At 57.0% G+C, this 20,650-nt stretch overlaps 1 protein-coding gene across 4 annotated transcripts; it reads left to right on the forward strand.

The window, feature by feature from the left end:
• Positions 1 to 555: 555 nt before the first annotated feature.
• NUMA1 (nuclear mitotic apparatus protein 1) lies at positions 556 to 20,497 on the forward strand. 4 transcript variants are annotated; one of them, XM_068180728.1, is made up of 26 exons: positions 556 to 1,519; positions 3,247 to 3,319; positions 4,258 to 4,346; positions 6,035 to 6,114; positions 6,824 to 6,906; positions 6,995 to 7,075; positions 7,354 to 7,438; positions 7,833 to 7,959; positions 8,501 to 8,655; positions 8,995 to 9,112; positions 10,541 to 10,658; positions 11,000 to 11,140; positions 11,461 to 11,583; positions 12,596 to 14,701; positions 15,371 to 15,412; positions 16,303 to 16,371; positions 16,474 to 16,584; positions 16,665 to 16,883; positions 16,984 to 17,129; positions 17,225 to 17,468; positions 18,201 to 18,483; positions 18,582 to 18,718; positions 18,830 to 19,030; positions 19,387 to 19,497; positions 19,585 to 19,746; positions 19,954 to 20,497. In XM_068180728.1, the coding sequence occupies exons 2-26, from the start codon at positions 3,278 to 3,280 to the stop codon at positions 19,987 to 19,989; spliced, it is 5,109 nt and encodes a 1,702-aa protein (XP_068036829.1). In that variant the 5' UTR covers positions 556 to 1,519; positions 3,247 to 3,277; the 3' UTR covers positions 19,990 to 20,497. The 4 variants fall into 4 exon arrangements, with proteins under 4 accessions (XP_068036829.1, XP_068036826.1, XP_068036827.1 ...); XM_068180725.1 differs by having other exon boundaries at positions 556 to 976; XM_068180726.1 differs by having other exon boundaries at positions 556 to 976; positions 7,836 to 7,959.
• Positions 20,498 to 20,650: the final 153 nt, after the last annotated feature.

Raw genomic sequence — 20,650 nt, forward strand, 5'->3', positions numbered from 1 at the left:
CAGTACTCCGTGTGGCCCCACACAACCCCCTCCACGTATCACACAATCTCCCCTCATGTATCCTCACCTCTCATTGGGGGATTGAGACCCACATTCCCCCACACCCCTGTGGTCCCATCTGTGTCACTATACCTTCAAGAGTAGCCCCTGCCTGTGTTCCCTCTGGCCCCAGGCAGCCCTGTAACCCCCCCCCCCCCGACACTAGGGCTTCCGTCGCTTGGACTGTTGCATGCGTCCTCCAAATAGCCCATGGCCCCGCGTGCGTCCCGGTGACCGGCAGAGCGCTCTCCCCTACAGTCCAACGTGAGTGCAGGACCCCGCGATTCGCGGTCCGCCCGCCCGCGTGACGCCCCCCGGCCCGGCGGTGCCCAATGGGCAGCAGCGGGGGCGGGCGCTGCCGTTCGAATAAGAGCGGCTGCTGCCGTTCGAGTAAGAGTGGCCGCGGCCCGGGCCCTGGCGGCTTCGGTCTGGTAGAGCTGGAACCTCGGCGACGCCGAAGACGGACGCGATCCCCAGCCACGGTCACGGTACGGGGAAAGGTGAGGTCACCCGCGGGGCGGGCCCCGGTCGTTCCCTCGGCGGGGGTTCAGGGCCGCAGAGCGAGGCTGTGCCAGAGGCGGGCAAGGCGCGGAACCCTCGGGCGGGAGGGGCACGTCTGTGGCACAGCCTCCGTCTCGGGCTAAGCTCAGCGGCGTCCCCGTCCCTAAGGACGGGGCGGTCGCGGCCGTAGCGCTGTGGCTCGGGCGTGTGGTTCTTCCTTTCTCGGGGCTTGGCAAAGTCGGAACCTAAGCCAGCGGCATTCGGCGACCGCGTTCCTCGCAAGTTCCTCTGCTGCCCCCAGCGCCGGTTTGAAAGAACCTTCTTGTGCCCTTCCTGTGCCGAGCTCGGGGCAGCCCATCCTGCGGCCCTGAGCCTCCTCAGGCAGCCCAGGCACTGCGGAGATGACTTCCGAGAGTCTCCGGAACAGCAGCGAGGGGTGAGCGTCCCTTCCTCGTCCGACTCCTCCCGGGTCTAGCTGGTGACCCGTAGGGTCCGGTTCCCGTTGAATCCGTGGCCGCGGGGTGTGTGCGTATCGGGGGTAGTTTTTCAGGGGTCAGCTGGGATGTGAGTCCAGTCAGGTTAGAGGTAGACCATCGGGGGCTATTTTCTGCCTAGCCCCCGGCTTTCCTGAGCTGCGCTGGGGCCGGGAGCGGGTCGGTGCCGGCCCCACCGGCACAGCTCTCCGTCACTTGGCCTGGGCAGGGTGACGGCAGTGAGCGCGTCCAGGGTCGGACGCTTCCCCTCCCCATGGCGAGGTGCCGGAGGTTTCTGTGCCGTGGGCCTTTAACGAGCGCGGCCCCAGCGCGGTGACGTGGGGTGGCGCAGGGCCAGGAAGGGGAACCGCCGCCTGCCAGCCCCGCCGAAGAGAAGCTCAACAACTTTTCTTTTGTGCGTGGCCGCTGGCTCCCCGGCCCTTCCTGGCCTGCCAGCGCTCATGGCGGATTAACCCCAGCGCGCCGACGACGGCCGCGCGGCCCCGGTAAGGCCCCAACAAAGACTTTCTGCCTCTTCCTTGTTTTGTTTTCCACGGGGCTGGGGGGAACGAGGCGGGGGCGGCGAAGCTCAGCTCGCCCAGCTCCGCTGCCTCGCCGCGGCGTACGGCTCCCGGCCCGGCGCCTCGCGAGCCCCCGAGGTGCGGGTCCCCGGGGCCGGGGGTGGCCGCGTCGGGCTCACCAACATCCGGGCGCTTGGGTCGGCGGCTGCTCTCCCCCTCCGCCCCGCGCCAGCTGCGGACCCGTCCGTGCCGGGGGCTGCCGTGGGTCGCTCACCCTGCCTGGGTGTTTCCCGCAGCCGGACCCCCGGCCTGGGTCAGCCCGGGGCCCGCAGGCGCGTCCCCCGGCGCGTTGGCACGTCGGGAGCTCCGGAGCGCGGACTTGCGTAACACCGTGTTGTGACCGGAGCGGCGTAGGGGAAGGAGGGGAAGGACAATGCCGCCGCGGCCGCCGCCACCTCCGGAGCTCGTACCCCGGTCCCCACCGCCCCCTGCAGCTGCTCTCTTCGGGGATGCAGCTGGAAGGCGCTCACGGCCGCTGCCGGGCTCCCCAACCACTTCCCGCCTGCCATCACGAATGGCACGTCCTCACGGAGGATCATGGCGTTGTCTCGGGTACTCAGGGTGGCCAGTGTCACCAGTGACAAGCCAGGCTGTGACCGCGGCAGGAGCGGGTAGCCCTGCCCGTGCAGATCTCACACTAGGCACCAGTATGTTTGCAGACTGGTTCTGGTGAAACCCAGCTCGATGTTGGTGGGACACGGTTTTCTCCGAGGGTCTGCATCCAGTGTTGCTCAAGTGCTTTGCCCTGTGCCTTTGGGTGGATTTTTAGGGACAGGTCTTGGCTGTGCCACCGGGGGGAGGGACAGTCGTTGCTGAGTGACCCAGCCATGGGACACGGAGCTGGATTTTAGCCAAATTGGAGAGAGGACCTGTCCTGCTGAGGATCCCATGCTTCCCTGGACTGAAAGCAGTGTGAGCTCTGTAGTCCCCAAAGCCACCGTGACTGGTTGTCTGTGCTGTGCTGAGCAGCTGCAGATCCTAGCCAGGCTCCTGGCCCGTCATGGTGTGGGTGTTCAGGTGCAATACAGGGTGAGGAGCCCCCTCCTCATCTGGGTGACTTTTTGGCTCCCAGCAGTCCCCTCCCCTGGAAGACTACCAGGGTGGCACTGGGGGCAGCCAGTGTGGAGGCAAAGGTCATTGTGAAGGGGACCTGGCAGTGACACCAGATCCTGTCAGGGCAGCTCATTCCTGCTCCCACCCAATGCAGTGATGTCCAGAGAGCTCCCTGTACCCCCAGCAGGTGTTTTTTATACTAGCAGCTGTGGGAAGGGGAGCTGGCAGCACTTCAATGGCTTGGCCACTGCCTTGCTGGGCAAGAAATGTTAGTTACATTTGGAGATGAGAGGGAGGGAAGAAGGCACAGCAGGAGAATGAGGAGCCCGAGCAGCAGTTTTCCATTGACCCCTTGTCAGGATCCTAATCTGTGGGAGTGGACCTGGCTGCTGCTCAGCATTGCTCCCCATTCTGAGCCTGTGGGGAAGCAAGAGGATGCTGGCTGCTCCTGCACAGCTGGGATGTCTCAGATGCAGGGACACATCCTGCCTTGGTGGGCACAAATGCCTGGTGCTGGGTGCAAGTAATTTAGTAACGTAATTACTATAATTTACCTTTTTTATTCCCCCCCCCCCCCCCCGCCTTTTTGGTGTTTTTAGGTCTGGACAGGGACCTGATAGGCTGGCCACAATGTCTCTTCACGGTGCAAGAGTTGCTGCTCTCCTTGCTTGGGTAAGTCCCCCCTCCTGTGCCAGAGCTTGCTGCATAGGTGGGACATGCTGCTGCCAGCACTGGCAGCTTTGAGGCTCAATGCTGGGGCTTGTCACAGGAGGGATTGTGGCTGGGGCAGGTCCTAGGGTAGTCCAGTTCCTACTGTTCCTGGGCAGGTGGATGTTTGCAGGAGAAGCCTTGCTCACCCTTCCTGTTGAGCAACCAGAAATGCTGGAATGGCTTGGTCTGGTCGTGGAAACTGCCTGGGAGATGGAGCTGAGCCTGAAGCAGGCAGCAGCTGTACTGTAAAGGGGTTGTTGGATCTGTCTCACAAAGCACTGCTGTGTCCAAGTGAAAACTCATAGAATGGTTTGGGTTAGAAGGGACTTTTAAGCTCATTCAACTGGAATGCCATGCCATAGGCAGGGAGACCTCCCAGTAGACCAGCTTGCTCCAAACCATGTCCAGCCTAGCTTTGAACACTTCCAGGGATAGGACAGCCATGGCTTCTCTGGACAACCCTTGCATGGAAGAATTTCTTCCCAATATCCCATCTAACCTTGTCTCTGTTAGTGGGAAGTCATTCCCTCTTGTCCTGTCACTCCAGGTCTTTGTCCAAAGTCCCTCTCCCACTCTTTTGGAGCCCCTTTAGGTACTGGCAGGAGCTCTAAGGTCTCCCTGGAGCCTTCTTTTCTTCAGGCTGAACACCCTCAGGTCTCTCAGCCTCTCCAGGGAAGAGGGGTCCAGCAGTATGCTAAATGGGACCTGTGCCAGACTCCCAGATATGGAGCTGTGGGGATCATGTTCATCTGTTCCCTGGGCAGGGGTGGTTTGAAGGGGCAGATTTACTTTCACCCCCAGACCAGTCTTGCTGTCCCCTGCCAGGACTGGAGATGGTGAGTGGCACTGCACAGTTTTGTCTTGGTTTCTGCCTTCTGACTGTCCCACCCCATTTCTAGGTGAACAGCACAAAGGTTTGTCCTGATCCCCTCAATGATCTGTCCCAGCTCCAGGACTGTAGTGTCTTCATCAGAATTATCCACAAAATGTGAGTATGGGGAGCTGTATACACATTTCAAACCACGCAGCTGGGTCTGCACTGTCCCTGGAGCCATGGCCTCAGCCCCCAGGAGCTAAGGGGCTCCTGTCTTGGGCAGGGTGGGAGTGGGGGTCTTGGGGTATTTATTCCTCCTTGGCATATGAGATGCTGGGATCTCCATCTCCTCTATGGCACTGCACAGCTGGGATCTGCCTGCAGAGCCGTTGGGTCCCACAGAGCTGCCCAGGGAATGTTTTGGTCAGAGTTCCTGTCATTTGACACTTGTTATCACATCTGCCACTTAACATCTGGGTTCGTTCCTGGCATTGAAGAAAAGACCTGAGTGCTGCTGCCAGTGGCACAGGGGTTCCTGCAGCTACACAGGTGATTATCCATTTCTGTTGATGCTGCTCTGGTGAGGGAACAGCCCAGCAAGTTTTCCTGAGTGGCAGCCTTGAGATCCTGAGGAAACCTTGTATCTGGAAAGCAGTGTAAAGAATGACAGTTTCTGCCTCATGAAGTGCTTCTGTTGCCTGGGGATGTCAGGCTGCTGCTGAGTATAGTGTGTGTCAGGCCTGTGTGCTCTGTCCTGGGACCTGAGGTGGCTGGACAAGGGTGGGAGGAATGCCTCCTTCAGGAATTGTGTTTGTTGCCTGGGAGCAAGGGCAAGTAAAATCCGATGCCCATAATGGGCATCAGAGGTGGGATGAAGCCTAGTGGTTAAGGAGCTGGCAAAACAAATTGAGAGGGTGTGAGGCTGCCATGCATTGCTTTCAAACCCTTCTGGTGGGAGGCTCACTGGGAGCCTGTCTGCTATAATTACCTCCTGCTCAGAGTAAGGAGAGCCTGCCTGGAGCAGGGATCTGCCTGCAGTGGGTGGGGAGGAAGGAGATGCCTGCACCACAGATATATTTAGTCAGACCTGGTTAATCTCCTGGGTCTGTGCTCCAGCTCGGATTAGTAGGGATCCTGGTGGTGTGTGCTCTACAGAGAAGCCTGGCCATTGCTTGATAATGTGGGGTGGCAGCAGGGCAGGTGTCACAGCAGCTGGCTGATCTGAGGAGCTCCCAGTGGCACGAGGGGAGGTCCGTGAGGAGGAGCAAATCCTCGTGGCAGCCCCTGTCCCAGGCCAGGTTCCTGTTTTTGGCACCTTGGGAATAAGTGACAGTACTGAAGCAGTGCTGGTCAAGCATGATTGGTGTGGATTTGGGGCATGCCATTTCTGAGCTGCAGTTGGGTTCAATGACCCTTGTGGGTCCTTTCCAACTCAGGATATTCCATGAACGCATGGCTACTCAGGAAGAGTGTAGTCGCAAATAAGAGCAAGAGGAAGCTTCAGCCTCCCCAAAATCCAGCAAGAAAAGCCCCAGGCTCCATGCATGGACTGCCCCTGTGGTACTTCTCGGCCAGAGGGGCCACCACAAGCTCCCTGTGCTATGCCAGATGCCGGGGCTGGCAGGCAGAATAGGAAGCAGTGCAGGGGGGGTGTTGGCTGCCCAGCTCCAGCTGCTCTCTCAGCGGGGAGATTCCAGGGGATTCCGCTCCTATGCATTGCACGGTTGGTCCTGGCTCTGCTGGCCTTGGTGTGGGGGCAGAAGGCAGAGCAGTGCCCCTGGCTCAGCAAACCCTGCTGCACAAAACTCAGCATTGGTCTAATCTCTCCAGAAGGAGTTAATGCAAACCCTGCACTCTTCCAGGCACAGGAGCAAGGAAGGGGAGTCTGTGCTGGAGCAGCCGCTGCCAGAGAGGATCTCCTTCATCCATGGTTTCCTGCAGAGTAAGACCCTCAGCTGGTGCTGGGGAAAGCAACTGCCCCTGCTCAGTGCCCCTGACCTCTGGGGGAGTTTGTCTGCTGTCTGCAGCTTCCCCCTCCACAAAGTGACCCCCTCACCCCACATCAACAGCTTTGTGAGGTGCCAGCAGCTTTCCTGCAGCAGCCTGTGAAAAGAGAAACTTCCAGATGGAAATCCTTGTCAGAGCCTGGGTTCAGAGCAAAGGAGGTCCTGGGTGTGAAGGGCAGGGTGCCTGTGGCTGCTCTGGTGATGCTGCCTTGGAGCAGTTTTCCTAGTTTGGTACCTGGAGTCAAAGCTCTTCAAATCCCAGTTGAAAACCTTTACCCAAGCAGAAATCCTGGGAGGGGAAATGAGAAGTATTTAACACTCTTGGTCAGCCTTTCCTTGAGGGAAGATACCATATCCCACCTCATATCCCACCCAGAGATGGAGCTCTCTGAGCTGATGTCGGAGGGGAGGTGCCAAGGTGGGGAGGCTGGGATTTAGGGTGGAATTCCAGGAAGGGGAATGAAAGTCAGTCAGAGTTAATGGCCAAGGCTGACCACTGGGGTATCAGCTCTGGAGCCCATCCTGCCCCACGTCCCTTCTCCTTGGGGATGCATTACAGTGCCCTCCTGGCCATGAGTGTCACCTCAGGGGGAGGCAGTGTGCTCAGTGGCTCCTGTCTGACTGGGAATTCTGCTTCATGTGCAGAGCACTGCCGGCACAAATTGGCTGCAGAAAACCTTGTCTCTGCACAGAAACTCCTGGATGGAGAGGAGCTGGCGCTGGCCAAGGTAACTGTTTGGCATGTTTTAGTCCCAGATGGCACCAATGTGCTTGTGACTGGCTTGGGGTTAGTCATGCTTTTCCTGCCTTGCTCAGGTGGCCGTGCTACTCCTGTATCACACCTCCATGAGTTCCAAGAACTCTGGGGACTGGAATGAATTTGACTACAAGACCCAGGTAATCCCTTTGGGGTTCCTCCTCTGGATCTGGGGTGCAGGGGGAAGAAGCAGTTCCTTTGGGGGAAGGTGCTCTGAGACATGCCCTCCTGGGTCTCGTTGAAAGACGGTGCGGAGTGGGCATTGTGGTGCTCACTGGTGGTTTTGGGCTATCAAAAGCATGTGGCAAGTGTGGGCAGCAGCACAGGCAGGCAGGGAGCTGCCCACCGCCCCATGCCTGCTGTGGTGCTGCCTGTGACCTGCAGCAGAGCCCCTAACTCTGCAGCTCCTCCAACACAGGTTGAACTGGCATCAATCGTCAAATTTGTGCTGGATAACGAGGAGTGCCTGAATGAGAATCTGGAGCCATTTCTGCAGAGGAAAGGTAAGTGCTGGGCCCTGGCTTTTCCTCCTGTTTGTGCTGCTGTAGCTGCCCAGCTCTAAAGGCAGCTGCACAACCCAGACGTGCTCAGCTACAAAACAGTCCCCTGTAAACTCCAAGAGTAGAGCTACCTTAGACCTGGCTCTTCCTACTCAGCAGTACCTCAGCCTTTCCCTGGAGGAGAGGAGGAGGTGGGTTACTGACAGTCTTGTGGGAGCAGAGTTGCTGGGAAAGGACTGTGTAGAAGGAGGGATGGGGATGTAGGGCAGGTTTATGGCTTTCTCAGTTGGCTGTTCCATCTCTCCTGGAATTTGTGGTTCCTGTGCCCCTGAGATTTCAGCTGCTCAGCCTCTTAGATATTAAAGATCACAGCTTTCTTCTCCCTTTTTATTTCCAGCAGAGCTGTCCTCATCCAGTGTGTCCAGCAGCAGCTCTGAGGAACATTCTGCACTGTCCTCTCTCCCGCACAAGCGAGAGGTGCATTTCCTGGAGCTGCAGAGGATCGCCTCCTTCCCCAGCACCAAGTATGTGCCCTGCCTCCTGGCTGCCAGGGGAAATGAGGGAAGGGAGGAGTGGGTAGGGTGGCTTTTGGGAGCCGCAGATGTAGCCAGGCTGCATGCTGACTCCCCAGAATGCCCTGTTCTGCCTTGGTGCTGTCCTGCTGCAAGTTGCTTGGGCATGATGTGGGGATGGATGATGGAGGTGAGCTTGGGCTCTAGCTCCTTTTAGAATTATGGAATCATTCAGTTTGGAAAAGCCCTCTGAGACCATCGAGTCCAACTGTGCCCTCGGTACTGCCAAGGCCACCAGTAAACCATGTCTCCAAGTGGAGACATTTTTCCATATTTGCCCCTGGAGGCCTCCAGTGAAAAACCAGCTTATATATTACCTCCTTTGAAATTGTTTTGTATGTGTGTTGTTCTGTTCCTAGAGTTTTAAGGCAGCAGTTCCTTGGGGATCCAGGCAGGAGAACCTTGTCCCAGAGATGGGGGTAGCAGAGTGAGTCTGGCTGCATGGGGCCTGCACTGGCTCAGGATAATCCAGACTGTGTGTGTCTCCTTGCAGCCTGCCCAGCATTCCATCTTCACCCATGGGGGACATCATGCAGACCCCCCAGTTTCAACTGCGGCGGCTGAAGGAACAGGTGGCTTTTGAGAGAAAGAAACAGGAAGAGCTGGAGGTGGAGGTGGCGGAGAATCACAAGCTCATCATGGAGAAGGGTCAGTCCAGGACGTCTTGGGGTGCAGGGATCTGTGGGGCAGAGATCTCCCCTTGTTTCTCTAACTTTTTTATTGTGACCCCACCACAACTCTGCTCATGCATGGTCCATCCTGCCATGCCACAAATGAGACTCCAGGTTCCTTCTTCCATCTTGTATTCCCTTATATATCCTGGGCAACAAAAGCCATGACTGAAGCAACAGCTATGCTGAGCAGCAGCACTTGTAGCTTGGCTCCTGGATCTCCTGCTGCAGAGGGTTTCTGTGTAGAAATGCTGTTGTGGGGGCTTCAGGTGACATGAAAAATTGGTAACGGGCCCTTTTTTGCCCCCTTCCCCAGATGCTCAGATCACCACGATGCAGCAGCAGATTGATCGCTTGGTAAAGCTCAATGAGAAGCAAGCTGAAGACTGGCTGGAGCCCAAAGAAATGGAGGAGCTGAGGGAGAAGAATGAGAGGTAACTCTCCAGGAACATCCAACATCCACTCCTTCCTCCTAGGTGGGACCCTGTCACTCCCACATCCCCAGACTCTGTGTTGTCTGTCTCTTCCCTAGCACTGCATGAAACAGGGGAGAAAGCAAACCTTCTTCTTGTTCCTGTGCCACTGGGGAGAAGACAGCAGGCACAGAAACAAAAAAGGGCCTGGGTTGGAAGGGACCTTAAAGCTTGTTCAGCTGGAATGCCCTGCCATGGGCAGGGACACCTTCCACTAGACCAGGTTGCTCCAAGCCCCATCCAACGTGGCCTTGAATACTTCCAGGGATGGGGCAGCCACAGCTTCTCTAGACAAACTGTGCCAGGGCCTCACCACCCTCTCAAGGAAGAATTTCTGCCCAATATCTGATCTAACCCTGTCCTCTGTCAGTGGGAGACCATTCCCCATTGTCCTGTCACTCCAGACTCTTGCCCCTCTCTGGCTATCTTGGAGCCCCTTTAGGTGCTGGAAGGTGCTCTGAGGTGTCCCTGGAGCCTTCTCAACTCCAGGCTGAAAACCCCCATGGCTCTCCCAGTCTGTCTCCAGAGCAGAGGGGCTCCAGCAGCCCTTGGAGAATCTCCTCTGGACTTGCCCCAGCAGCTCCACATCCTTGTTATACTGGGGACCCCAGAGCTGGAGGCAGCTCTGCAGGTGGGGTCCTACCGGAGAGGAGCAGAATCCCCTCCTACCTTGTTGCCCACACTGTGGGATCAGGCCATGACACAGCTGTGCCACCCGTGCCCTCAGGGCAGTTATGGCCTGCAGCCCATTTTTATTGCAATGGGCACGGATCCAGTCCCAAACCATGCAGCCTGTTCTAACAGCCCACTCTTAACCCAAACTCTGCATGGGAGCAGCTATTCCTGGTATGTGAAAAAGATATGCTGCCCTTTTGGGTCTCACCTGTCCTGGAAAAGGGGAAGCTTTCAGGATGATCCTGGAACTGCTGACTCCAGCCAATTTCCTAGGCCTTTACTTTGATCCCTTGTACTGGGCTTCATCACACACTTGGAATCACCTGTCACACTGTGTCCTGGTCTTTGCTCTGTCCCTGTGCCATTGTTTACTTAGGAAGGCTGCTCAACCTCCACTGGAAGTGCTGTGTCTTTTTTTGTCCTTTCCTCAATTACTTCCCTTTGCAGGGGGATAGCTGGAGTCCCACTGCTGCCTCTGCTCTCAGTTTGTAGCAGTTTGGCTTCTGCAAAGCACAAACATTACTTATCTCTGCTCTGCTTTGCCACCTGTTGGGACCCAGTTTTAGAGCTGGGTTGATGGTAGAGTCACAGCAAGGCATGGAGATCCCTTGGTACCTTTAGTTTCTGTGGCAATATCCAGCAGCACTGATCCCTGGTGATATCCTTGTCTGCTGCCAGCATGCACCGCCTCCTTAACCACCTCCTTTCCCACAGCCTGGTGGGACGCCTGCACGAAGCCTTCAGGCAGTGCCAGGACCTGAAGACTGAAAAAGCCCAGATGGACCGAAAAATCAACCAGCTCTCCGAGGAGAATGGGGATCTTTCCTTCAAGGTATGGGGTGCAGTGTCCTCTCCGTGTCCCCACAGCCCAGTTAGTTGTGATGAAACCCAGGGGGGGTGGATTTGATGGCAGTGCTGGATGCTGGGATGTTTATGGTTCTGCTAATGTGATCTTTGATGCAGTGACTAAGCCTACCTTGGGCTCTGGATCCTGATCCAAATAGGAACTCTGGTGGGGGAATTGGGGCTGAGTGGAGCTGCCTGCATGTGGTGAACACCCAGAACCCAGGATGCTCATGTGTGCTGCAGCTCTTGGGAATGGGGGTAGGCAGAACACTGAACAGCAAAGGCACACTGCCTCTCTTCTGGACTCGGTGGATTTTCACTTGGCAGCTGCGGGAAATTGCCAGCAATATGGTCCAGCTACAACGAGCCCTGAACGAGCTCTCGGAGGAGCACAACACTGCCATGGCACAGTCGCAGGAAAAGCAGCGACAGCTGGAGAAGGAGCTGCATGCAGCCCTGCAGGACAAGGTCAGGGGGCCTGGGGAGTGGTGGGTGGCCCCCTGTAGCTCCCCCATAGCCCCCCCCCAGCTGGGGGACACGCCAACTGCAAGCGGGGTGCAGCAGCCAGGAGCCCCCTGCCCATTTGTGCCAGCACACAGGGAGAAGCTGTGTAACTGTCAGCTCCTGTGTGAAGCCTCTCCCGTGTGGGACCGGCTGCTGTCATTGCAGTGGGGAGAGACAAGGCTGCTGGAAAAGCATGGTGTCAGTACTGAGTGGGTGACTGTGCCTCTCCTTGGTTGGTTGGCTCTTCTGTCTTCCACCATGCTCAGTCTCATTTCTGTCCCCAGAAATACTCAGAAGAGAAAATCGAGATTCTACAGGGAAAGATTTCTATGCTGGAGGACCAGTTGGCTAAGCTGGAGGAGTGCAGCACCCAGGAGAAGGGAGAAGTCATGGGGGACATTTTGAAGGTACATTTGGGCTCCTGCAGCAAGGGCTTTGAATGGTAAACTACTCCAGTTGGAGAGAGCAGTAGGTGCCAGGAGATGCGTGGCAAAGCCATGTGGGACAGAGCCTGATGCTCTTTGCTGCTGGATAGGGGATGTGGGGCTGAGCACTCTGGGAGAGCTCCTTTTGGGCTGAATTTGCAAATACTGTGGCCAGGGAGCTGGTGGCTCCCCCAGCCTCCCACAACATTAATTGGTTGTGAAGAGAGCATCTCTTGCATGGTGAGAAAAAGGTGTTTGGTCCAAGGGAGCAGAGTGGCACAAGGCTGAGGGGAAAGCAAAGTGCCCTGGGGGTGTGATGGGAGGGAAGGCAGGCACTGGGCAGTTCCCAGTGGGATGCAGCACGTGGGGCTCTGGTGCATGTTGGCTACAGCTTGAGTAATACCTAGGCGGTGCATGTTTTGTCCCTGTAGTAATCTGACCTTGGCTGGGCACCAGCCCTATTATCACTCCCCTTCCCAGCAGGACAGGGGAGAGAAAAATAAGATGGAAAAGAACTAGTAGGTTGAGATAAGGCAATTTATCTAAAGCAAAAAAGGAAAAGTGAAAGTTTATATGTGCATAAGCAAAGAGAAAAGCTGATCTCTACTTCCCATCAGCAAGCGATGTTTAGACACTTCCTGGGAAGCAGGGCTTCAGCACGTGGAGTGGTTGCTCCAGAAGCCAAACACTAAAATAATGAATGCCCCCATTCCTCCTTCGTCCCTTAGCTTTTATATCTGAGCTGACATCATATGGTGTGGAATATCCCTTTGGTTAATTTGGGCCAGTTGGCCTCATTGTGCCCACTCCCAGATTTGCTGAGGGGGAATGTTAAGAGTTCATTTTCACTTAGAAGCTTTCACAGTGCTGTGCTTTGCATGAGTAGCTGGAAAGGTGTTGATAACACACCAGTGTTTTGGGTACTGCTGAGCAGCACCTATGTCTCTGTCTCAGTCAGACACAATACAGTCTTCCCTGCTTTTCTCTTTGCCAGCTGGAGGAGCTGAAGCAGGAAGTATCCAGCCTTACGGCCAAAGGACTGCAGCTGGAGAAGGAGAAGCAGCAGCTGGACAGCCTTGTCATCAGCCTCCAGAGCTCCCTCTCTGAGAGCCACCGGGCCCGAGAGAAACTGAAGCGAGACCTGCAGGCACAGGCTGCTGAGGGCCAGGCTGAGCAGCTGGCTGCCCTCAGTGTCCAGCATGAGCAGACCCTGCGGGAAAGGGACTCTGCCCTGCAGCAGCTCCAGCAGGCCAATGCATCCCTGAGCAGCCAGCTACAGGCTGTGGATGAGGAGAAGGCTGCACTGAGCCGCAAGGTCGGTGAACTGGAAGCCCAGATCCTGGAGCTGGGTGCCCAACGGCAGCAGGGAGTGGCAGCAGAGGCACTGAAAGCCCAGCTGCAGGAGCTGGAGAGCAGGCTAAAGGAAAGCCAGCAGAGGCTGGCTGAGAGGGAGAAGCTGGCCCGGGAGAATAGCCGCCTGCAGGAGCAGCTGCTCTTCCTGGAGGAATCCCTGCGGAACACTGAGGGTATATTGGAGGACGAGAAGAGACGGGCAGCTGAGTGCCTGGAGGGCAACCTCGCCAGGATCGCTGAGCTGGAGGCAGAGCGACAGCAGCTGGTTCAGGGCCGGGAGCCAGCTCTGCCAGAGCCTGGTGAGGAGCTGGCCACATGCCAGGTGATAGAGGAGAGCCAGGAGCAGCCCGTGGGATCCTCTCCTGCTGCCCAAGGGGACAAGGAAGAGTGCAGGCGGCTGAAGGAGGAAATACAGGCACTGAGCCGGGAGCACAGCCAGACCTGTCAGCAGCTGCAGGCTGAGCAGGAGAAGGTGGCTGTGCTGGAGGCCCAGGCAGAGCAGCTGGCTGGCCTCCAGGCTGACTTGTCCACCACTCAGTCATGGGCAAAGGAGAAGGAGAGCGAGGAGCAGAAGCTGAGGGCCAAGATTTCATCCCTGCAGGAGAAGATGGCTGTGGCAGAGCAAACAGCAGCCCAGCATGTGGCCAAGCTGGAGGCAGATGCCCAGAGAGCTGCTGAGGCACTGGAGGGAGTCTCCCAGCAGCTGTCCCAGGAGAAGCTCAAATCCAAGGAGTTGGAAGGCACCATGGATCAGCTGCGGATTGCAGAGAAGGAGCTGGTGTCCCTCCGCTCTGCTGTGCAGGAGAAGGAGAGCTGGAAGGAACAAGTGTCCCAGTGTGTCCAGGAGATGGAGAAGAAGAACAGCCTGATCAGCAGCCTGGAGCATGAGATCTCCATCCTCCATCATCAGGTGACAGAGAAGGAAGGGGAGAGCAAGGAGCTGAAACGCCTGATCCTGGCTGAGTCAGAGAAGAGCAAGAAGCTGGAGGAGAGGCTGCGGGTGCTGCAGACAGAGATGGCTACCGCAGCCTCCCGTGCGGCTGAGAGGTGCTCATTGATGAAGGTGGAGGTGCAGCGGTGCCAGGAAGAGATGGAGAAGCAGCGGATGACCATTGAGGCCCTGAAGAGGGACCGCCATTGCCAGAGCGAGCGGGAAGATGAGCTGCGGCAGGAGGCAAAGGTCTGCCAGGACAAGTGCCTACAGAAGGAGCAGCTCCTGGCTGCTTTGCAGCAGGAGCTCGACAGTGCTCGGGCTGAGCATGCCTCCCTGGAAAGCCAGCACCACCAGGACCTGGAGCAGAGAGCAAAAGCTGTGTCCACGCTGCAAGCTGAGCTAGCGCAGGCCAAGCTGGAGGTGGCTGAGGTGCCGTCACTGCGAGAGCAGTTGGCAGAAAAGGACCGGGCCATTCAGCGGCTGCAGGCTGATGCAGCAAAGGCAGGGGCACATCTGGCAGGGCTGCAACAGGCCAATGCTCGGCTGGCCGAGGAGAACCAGGGACTCAGCAAGAGCCGCAGCCAAGGGCAGCGGCAGCTTGAAGCGGAACTGGGCCAGGCCAGGGAGCGGCACATGCAGGAGCTGGAGCAGCTGCGGGCAGCATCTGAGAAGCTGGTGACCAGCAGCAGGCAGGAGGCTAAGGAGGCAGTACAGAAGCTGGAGGACCTGAGTAAGGAGTACGAGAGCAGCAAGGTGGCAGCCTTGGAAGAGAGGAAGAAACTCCTGGAAGAGAAGCAGAGACTGACAACTCAGGTAGGGGTTCCACTCCCAGCAGGAGGGATGTGGATAGGGGACCCCTCCTGGAAAAGGGGCGTGTTCAGCATTCTGCACACCCCTGAATCCATGTCCTGCTCAGCACAGGGACTACAGGTGTGGGACACATTTCTAGGTGTGAAAGGGATTGTCACATTCAGGTGCTGCTGGAGTGTTTCCTGAGAAGAGCAGTGATGCTGGGGAATGATCTGGAGCACCAGTCTGATGAGCTGCAGCTAAGGGAGTTGGTGGGCGAGGCTAAGCCTGGAGAAAAGGAGGCTAGAGGGAAGCAGTCTCTCCCCTGAAAGGGTGAAACAGCTCCCTGAAAAGAGGGTGCAGCCAGATGGGGGTCTCCCAAGTAACTTGTTCTCCCAGTTAACAAGTGGCATGACAATAGGAAATAGTTTCAAGTTGTGCCTGGGGAGGCTTAGCTTGGATATTAGGAAAAATCCCTTCCCTGAAAGGGTTGTCCAGCCAAGGCACAGTCTACCCAAGGTAGTAGTAGGGTCCTATCCCTGGAGGGCTTTAACAGACATGTGGACGTGGATTAGTGGTGGTCTTGGCAGTGCGCTCAATCTCAGAGGGCTTTTCCAACATAAATGACTCATGATTCTGTGAAAAACAGCCTATGTCTCAGCTGTGTACTCACCTCTACCTTTTGTGCTGCAGGTGGAGCAGTTGGAGATAATCCAGAAGGACCAAACTAAGCAGGTAACACACACCAAGAGTGGCTGCTCAGTGACAGTGCACAGCCCTACTTGTTTGTAACTTCCTGCTGGAGCCACCCTCTCCTCTTGTGAACTGTTCACAGTATGGACCTAGCCATGGGGCACTTGGCTCCAAGTCTCTGAGCACCTTCACCTCCAGGGGGTAGCAATTGGGGTCCCATCCTGCCACCTGCTTCCTCACATTGGTGCCTGCAACTTGGCATGGTTTCTTGCATGCCCCATGGCAGCACACGCAGCAAGTGGCTGCCAGGAGCATCCAGGGCTCCTCAGTGTAGGACTGTCAGTATTGTGATGGCTTCTCCCCCCACCTTTAACCAAGGCACAACCAGTAGCAACAGCTGCACTCAGACAGCATGGTCCAGATGTGGCTACAGCAGCATTGATCTCAGATGTGGTAGGAGTTAGCACTTGGTCTCAGCCAGAGCAGCCCAGGACTCTGCAGAAGCTTTGTGGCTATGACCAGGGGACTGGGGGCTCCTCAAGCATCCCCTAGAGCAGGGAGATCATGGCCAGGCCAGAACTTGCAGCAGCCAGCTACCTGTGTCAAGAGTGCTGGATTACTTGTGGGACTCCAGGTTGCAAGCGCTGGGGCACTGGGAACTTAATACAGGCTTTGCTTCCAGCACGTGGCTGCTCTTTACGGCTGGGTAGTTCCAACCAGCCTTGCTGTAAGGATTAACATGGGATGAGCATCACCTTGCCATGTCCTGGGATCTTCCTTGGCAGTGGGTGGTGCTGAACAGTTGCCCCATAGCAGGAAATTTCTTCATTGTGCCTTAGAGCTGGCTAGAGAGGAGGGGCTGTGCTCCTCCATAGGAAGATTGTAGTTTTGTGCCTGGAGCGGGTCTCACCAAGCCATGTTCTTTCTTCCAGGTGGAGGAGCTGAATAAAAAGCTGACTCAGCATGAGAAGGTCACCTGGGCCCAGCAGCAGAGAGTTAAAGTAAAGAGGGACTGAAAACCTGGGGGCTGAGCCCTGGAGCTGTTGGTGCTGCCAGGGGGCTCACCTGGGTTGCCTCTAAGCCAGTCTCTTCCCTGCCCACAGGCACTCGAAGGGGAGCTGCAGGCAGCGGTCATGAGCCATCAGGAGAAGGTGGCAGAGCTGCAGGTGCAGCTCACCCAGAAGGAGCAGGCAGCTGAACACTATAAAGGGCAGGTATGCTGGGAGCTAGTATGGCCCTGCTGTCCTTGACACTGCTGGGAAGCTTGACAGTATTCCTCTACTTTATATCCTAGATGGAAAAGGCAAAAAGTCACTATGATGCCAAGAAGCAGCAGAACCAAGAGCTATCAGAGAAGCTGAAGGCCATGGAGCACCTGCAGAAAGAGAACACAGAGCTTCACAGCAAATCGGAGAGGCTGGCCAAGGAGCTACAGCAGAGCATCCTGCAGGCCAAGGAGTCTGAGATAAGCTGCAAGAATCTTACCAGCCAGATCCACAGCCTGGAAGCTCAGGTGAGTATGGCATAGTTAAGCTTCAACCTCCTTGTCCTCGCTTCCATCACCACCTCACTTGGAGGATAGATCCATGCATTCCTCCCTGCTTCCTGTTCAGGTGGAGCTTGCCAAACAACAGGTGCAGGAACTCAGCAAGTTCCAGGTGATGACTGCCACAGTAAAGGGACAGGAGACTTCATGCCAGAGCGTGGCTGACCAGAGCACTGACAGCCTCGATGAGGCACAGCTGCTCAACTCCACCAGGTACCAGATCAATCTGCTTCCAGCACCCCAAAAATCCACTGTTCCTGCTGGCCTGGTAAGCCTGCTGGTGCTACCCTCATCCCCTGTCTCTGCAGGAAGGCTACCAGCTCTCAGTTGGAAGTCTCAGTGTTACCATCAGACAGTGAAGAGTCACTGCTGTCTCAGCAGCTGCCCCAGAGGAAGTCATCCCTGGAGAGTCTCTACTTTACTCCCATCCTCTCTGAGATGCCGTCGCAGCTTGAGAGCAGCACCAACTTCCCGGGTGACTTCTCACTCGACTCTGGGTGCAAGACCCGCTCCGCCCGGCGCCGCACTACCATCAACATCACCATGACAAATGTGAGCAGGGGGCCCCTGCTGGGGAATGCAGGGATCAGGAGCAGCACTGCAGAGGGACCCAGCATGCTGGGAATTGAAAAGCTGAACATGACCTGTCAATATGCACTGGCAGCCTAAAGTCCAGCCATGTCCTCTGCTGATCCCCAGCACCGTGGGAAGCGGTGCAATGTGGGGATTCTGCCCCTCTGCTCCACTCTGGTGAGACCCCACCTGCAGAGCTGCTTCCAGCTCTGGGACCTTCAACATCAGAATGACATGGAGTTGCTGGAGTCAGGATAGAGGAGGTCACAGACGCTCTCCCAAGGGCTGAAGTCCCTCTGCTCTGGAGACAGGCTGAGAGATTGGGGGGTGTTCAGCCTGGAGAAGAAGGCTCCAGGGAGAACTTAGAGCACCTGCCAGTGTCTAAAGAGGCTCCAAGAGACCTTGAGAGGGACTTTGGACATAGGCCTGGAGTGACAGGACAAGGGAGAGTGGCTTCCCATTGACAGAGGGCAGGGTTAGACGGGATATTGGGAAGAAATTCTTCCCTGTGAGGGTGTGGAGGCCCTGGCACAGGTTGCCCAGAGAAGCTGTGACTGCCTCATGCCTGGAAGTGTTCAAGGCCAGGTTGGATGCAGCTTAGAGCAACCTGGTCTAGTGGAAAGTGTCCCCAGACAAGGGAAGCAGGGGTGGAAGGAGATGAGCTTTAAGGTCTATTCAACAGAAACCCATCTGTGGATTTTTCTCTCCCAGAAACAGGCAGAGTCTGACGAACTGGTCTGCTTCAAGAACATCCCATTGGCTCAGTCCACAAAAACGTCTTCCCCTGCTAAGGGCCGTCTCCGCTCAGGTGCCTCCACTCGTTCCCTCACCAGCATCCCCTCCCAGGAAACTCTTGCAAAGCTGGAAGCCTCTTCCCCAGAGAAGACCCCTGGCAATTCAGCACTGTTGGGCCTCCCTGGGTACCGGCCAGTCACCCGTAGCTCCCTACGCTTGCAGCAGACCAGCAGCTCCAGCCTCGGTGTGTGTGGGCAGGGTAGGCACTTGGACTGCTGGCTGTGGGCATTCTGCCCTGGCTTGGGAGAGTCAGGTCTTACATGGAACCCCCCTCATCCTTCCTTGCTTTGGATTTAGGCTGGAACACCATGAAGCTGGGCACATGCCAGGATGAGCCTGAGCAGCTGGATGACTGGAACCGCATTGCAGAGCTGCAGCGGCGGAACCAGGCCCGCCCCCCGCACCTGAAGACCAGCTACCCCCTAGAGAGCATGGTAAGGGGTGAGAGGGAGAGGTTAGGCAGCCCTTTGTCCAGAACTGGGGTTTTGGAGGGGGTCTGGGAACAGACAGTGCTCCTCGGCAACATCCCCAAATCTCCTCCCCAGCCCTCCACTTCCTTGGGAACCATCACAGATGAGGATGTGAAGATGGGGGACCCAGAAGAGACGCTGCGACATGGCAGCATGCAACCCTCCCAGATCATCACCACCAGCAGCCAGTGCAGCACCCAGGCCAGCAGCATCACTACCCGGCAGCAGAGGAAGCGCCTCTCGGAGGAGACCCACCAGGGCCCTGACACCCCCCCGGTGAGCTCAGCCCAGTTTCCCATCACAGTGCCCTACTGGTAACAAGAGGTGTTCCAGGTTTTGAGGGAGCTTCTGTAGCCTTGTGGGTAACATCCCCATTTACGACATATTCCCACTGATCCTGGATTCCAGTACCCAGTATTCCCAGCATCCACTGGTGTGCCTAGTACTCATGATGCTCCCAGTGCTGACAAGGAGGCCATTCCAGAGGCGAAGGGCTGAGCCTTCTGCCTTCCCTGGGCACTGCTACCCTCAATAACATCCCATCCCTGTGGCCCCTCAGTTCCCTCATTGCTGCCAGCCCCACAGCAGGCTGACACCCAGATGGCAGTACTAGCTGGTCCCCTGTTTTCCAGTCCAAGAAGCCAACCAGATGCTTCCCACGGCCACAGACCACCCAGGACCGCAGTGAGCAGAGTGGTTCCCAGGTCAGTCAACACAGTGAGCAGCCTGCCCCAGCCACACAAGTAAGCTTCAGAGGGAAAAAGAGGGATCAGGAGGGACCCCTCTGTCCTGTCCCACCCTGAGCTAATGTTCCTGCCCCTCCTTTGCAGGCTCAGAGGCGCCAGTCGACGGTGTTCAGCATCCTCAACACCCCCAGGAAGCTGGGGATGCGCCTGCTGCGCCAGGCAGTCACCCAGAGGAGCACTCCCACATCCTCCAGCGGCACCCGCCGTTCATCCCGCATTGCCACCGCCAAGTCCCCAAAGGGCAAGGTACGTACTGCCTGACCCCCTGGGCACACTTCTGAGCTCATGCTCACCCCAGTGCCCCCAACCCCTGCCTTGGATTCATATAGGCCATGGGGGAAAGGGGGACAATCCCTGCTGTCTCTGGGGGTGCTATGGCAACAGCAGGTCCCAGCACGGGGCTTGGTCATGTTCATGGTCCCTAACATCCCATCTTCGCTCTGTCCTTTCCAGGCCAGTCGCCAGTCACGCAAGGACAAGCAATCCTGAGGTTTCTCCAGTCCCTGCATTGCTGGCTCTGCCCTGGCCCCCCACCTGCACCCCCTCACCTCTTCCTGTCCCCCCAGGGCCCAGGAGCACTGAGGGTGAACAGGTGAGGCCACCCACACGACTGCCTTGCATATCCCACTGACAACTGCGGGCGTGCCCTGGGCATGGCAAGGCCCCCTTGCCCTTCCTGTACCCACTGTCACCCTAAACCCTTCTGGGACCCAAGGCAAGGGGATGCACAGAGCTTGAGGGCTAGAAACACACAGGGGTGCAGGGGCTGGCACCAGGCTGCAGCTGGAGGGGCTGAGCTCTCTCCAGGGATATCCTGCAGCCCTACTTACAGGGACAGAGGTGAAACTCAGCATCCCTAGGGCCACCACCCTTGATCCCTGTGTGTAGGACCCCCCCCCCCCCTACCCTGTCCTGCTCCTCCCAGGGAAGCTGAGGCAGCATTTTTAAATATTTCTACTTGTAAATAAAGTGTATTTTTCACCTGATCTGGGGGTCCTGGCTTCTTCCTCCTACAGTTCCATGCACTGGAATCCTTATCAGGGCTTGAGGGGAGGAAAAGCATGTCCTCCTCCTTGCCCTATCACCTGCCTGGGTGTCCCAAGGCAGGATCCTCACCCAGGGAACCTGCTGTACCACCAAGCAGTCATAG

The sequence above is a fragment of the Anomalospiza imberbis genome, chromosome 2 (assembly GCF_031753505.1).
Source record: "Anomalospiza imberbis isolate Cuckoo-Finch-1a 21T00152 chromosome 2, ASM3175350v1, whole genome shotgun sequence".
NCBI classification, from domain to species: Eukaryota; Metazoa; Chordata; class Aves; order Passeriformes; family Viduidae; genus Anomalospiza; species Anomalospiza imberbis.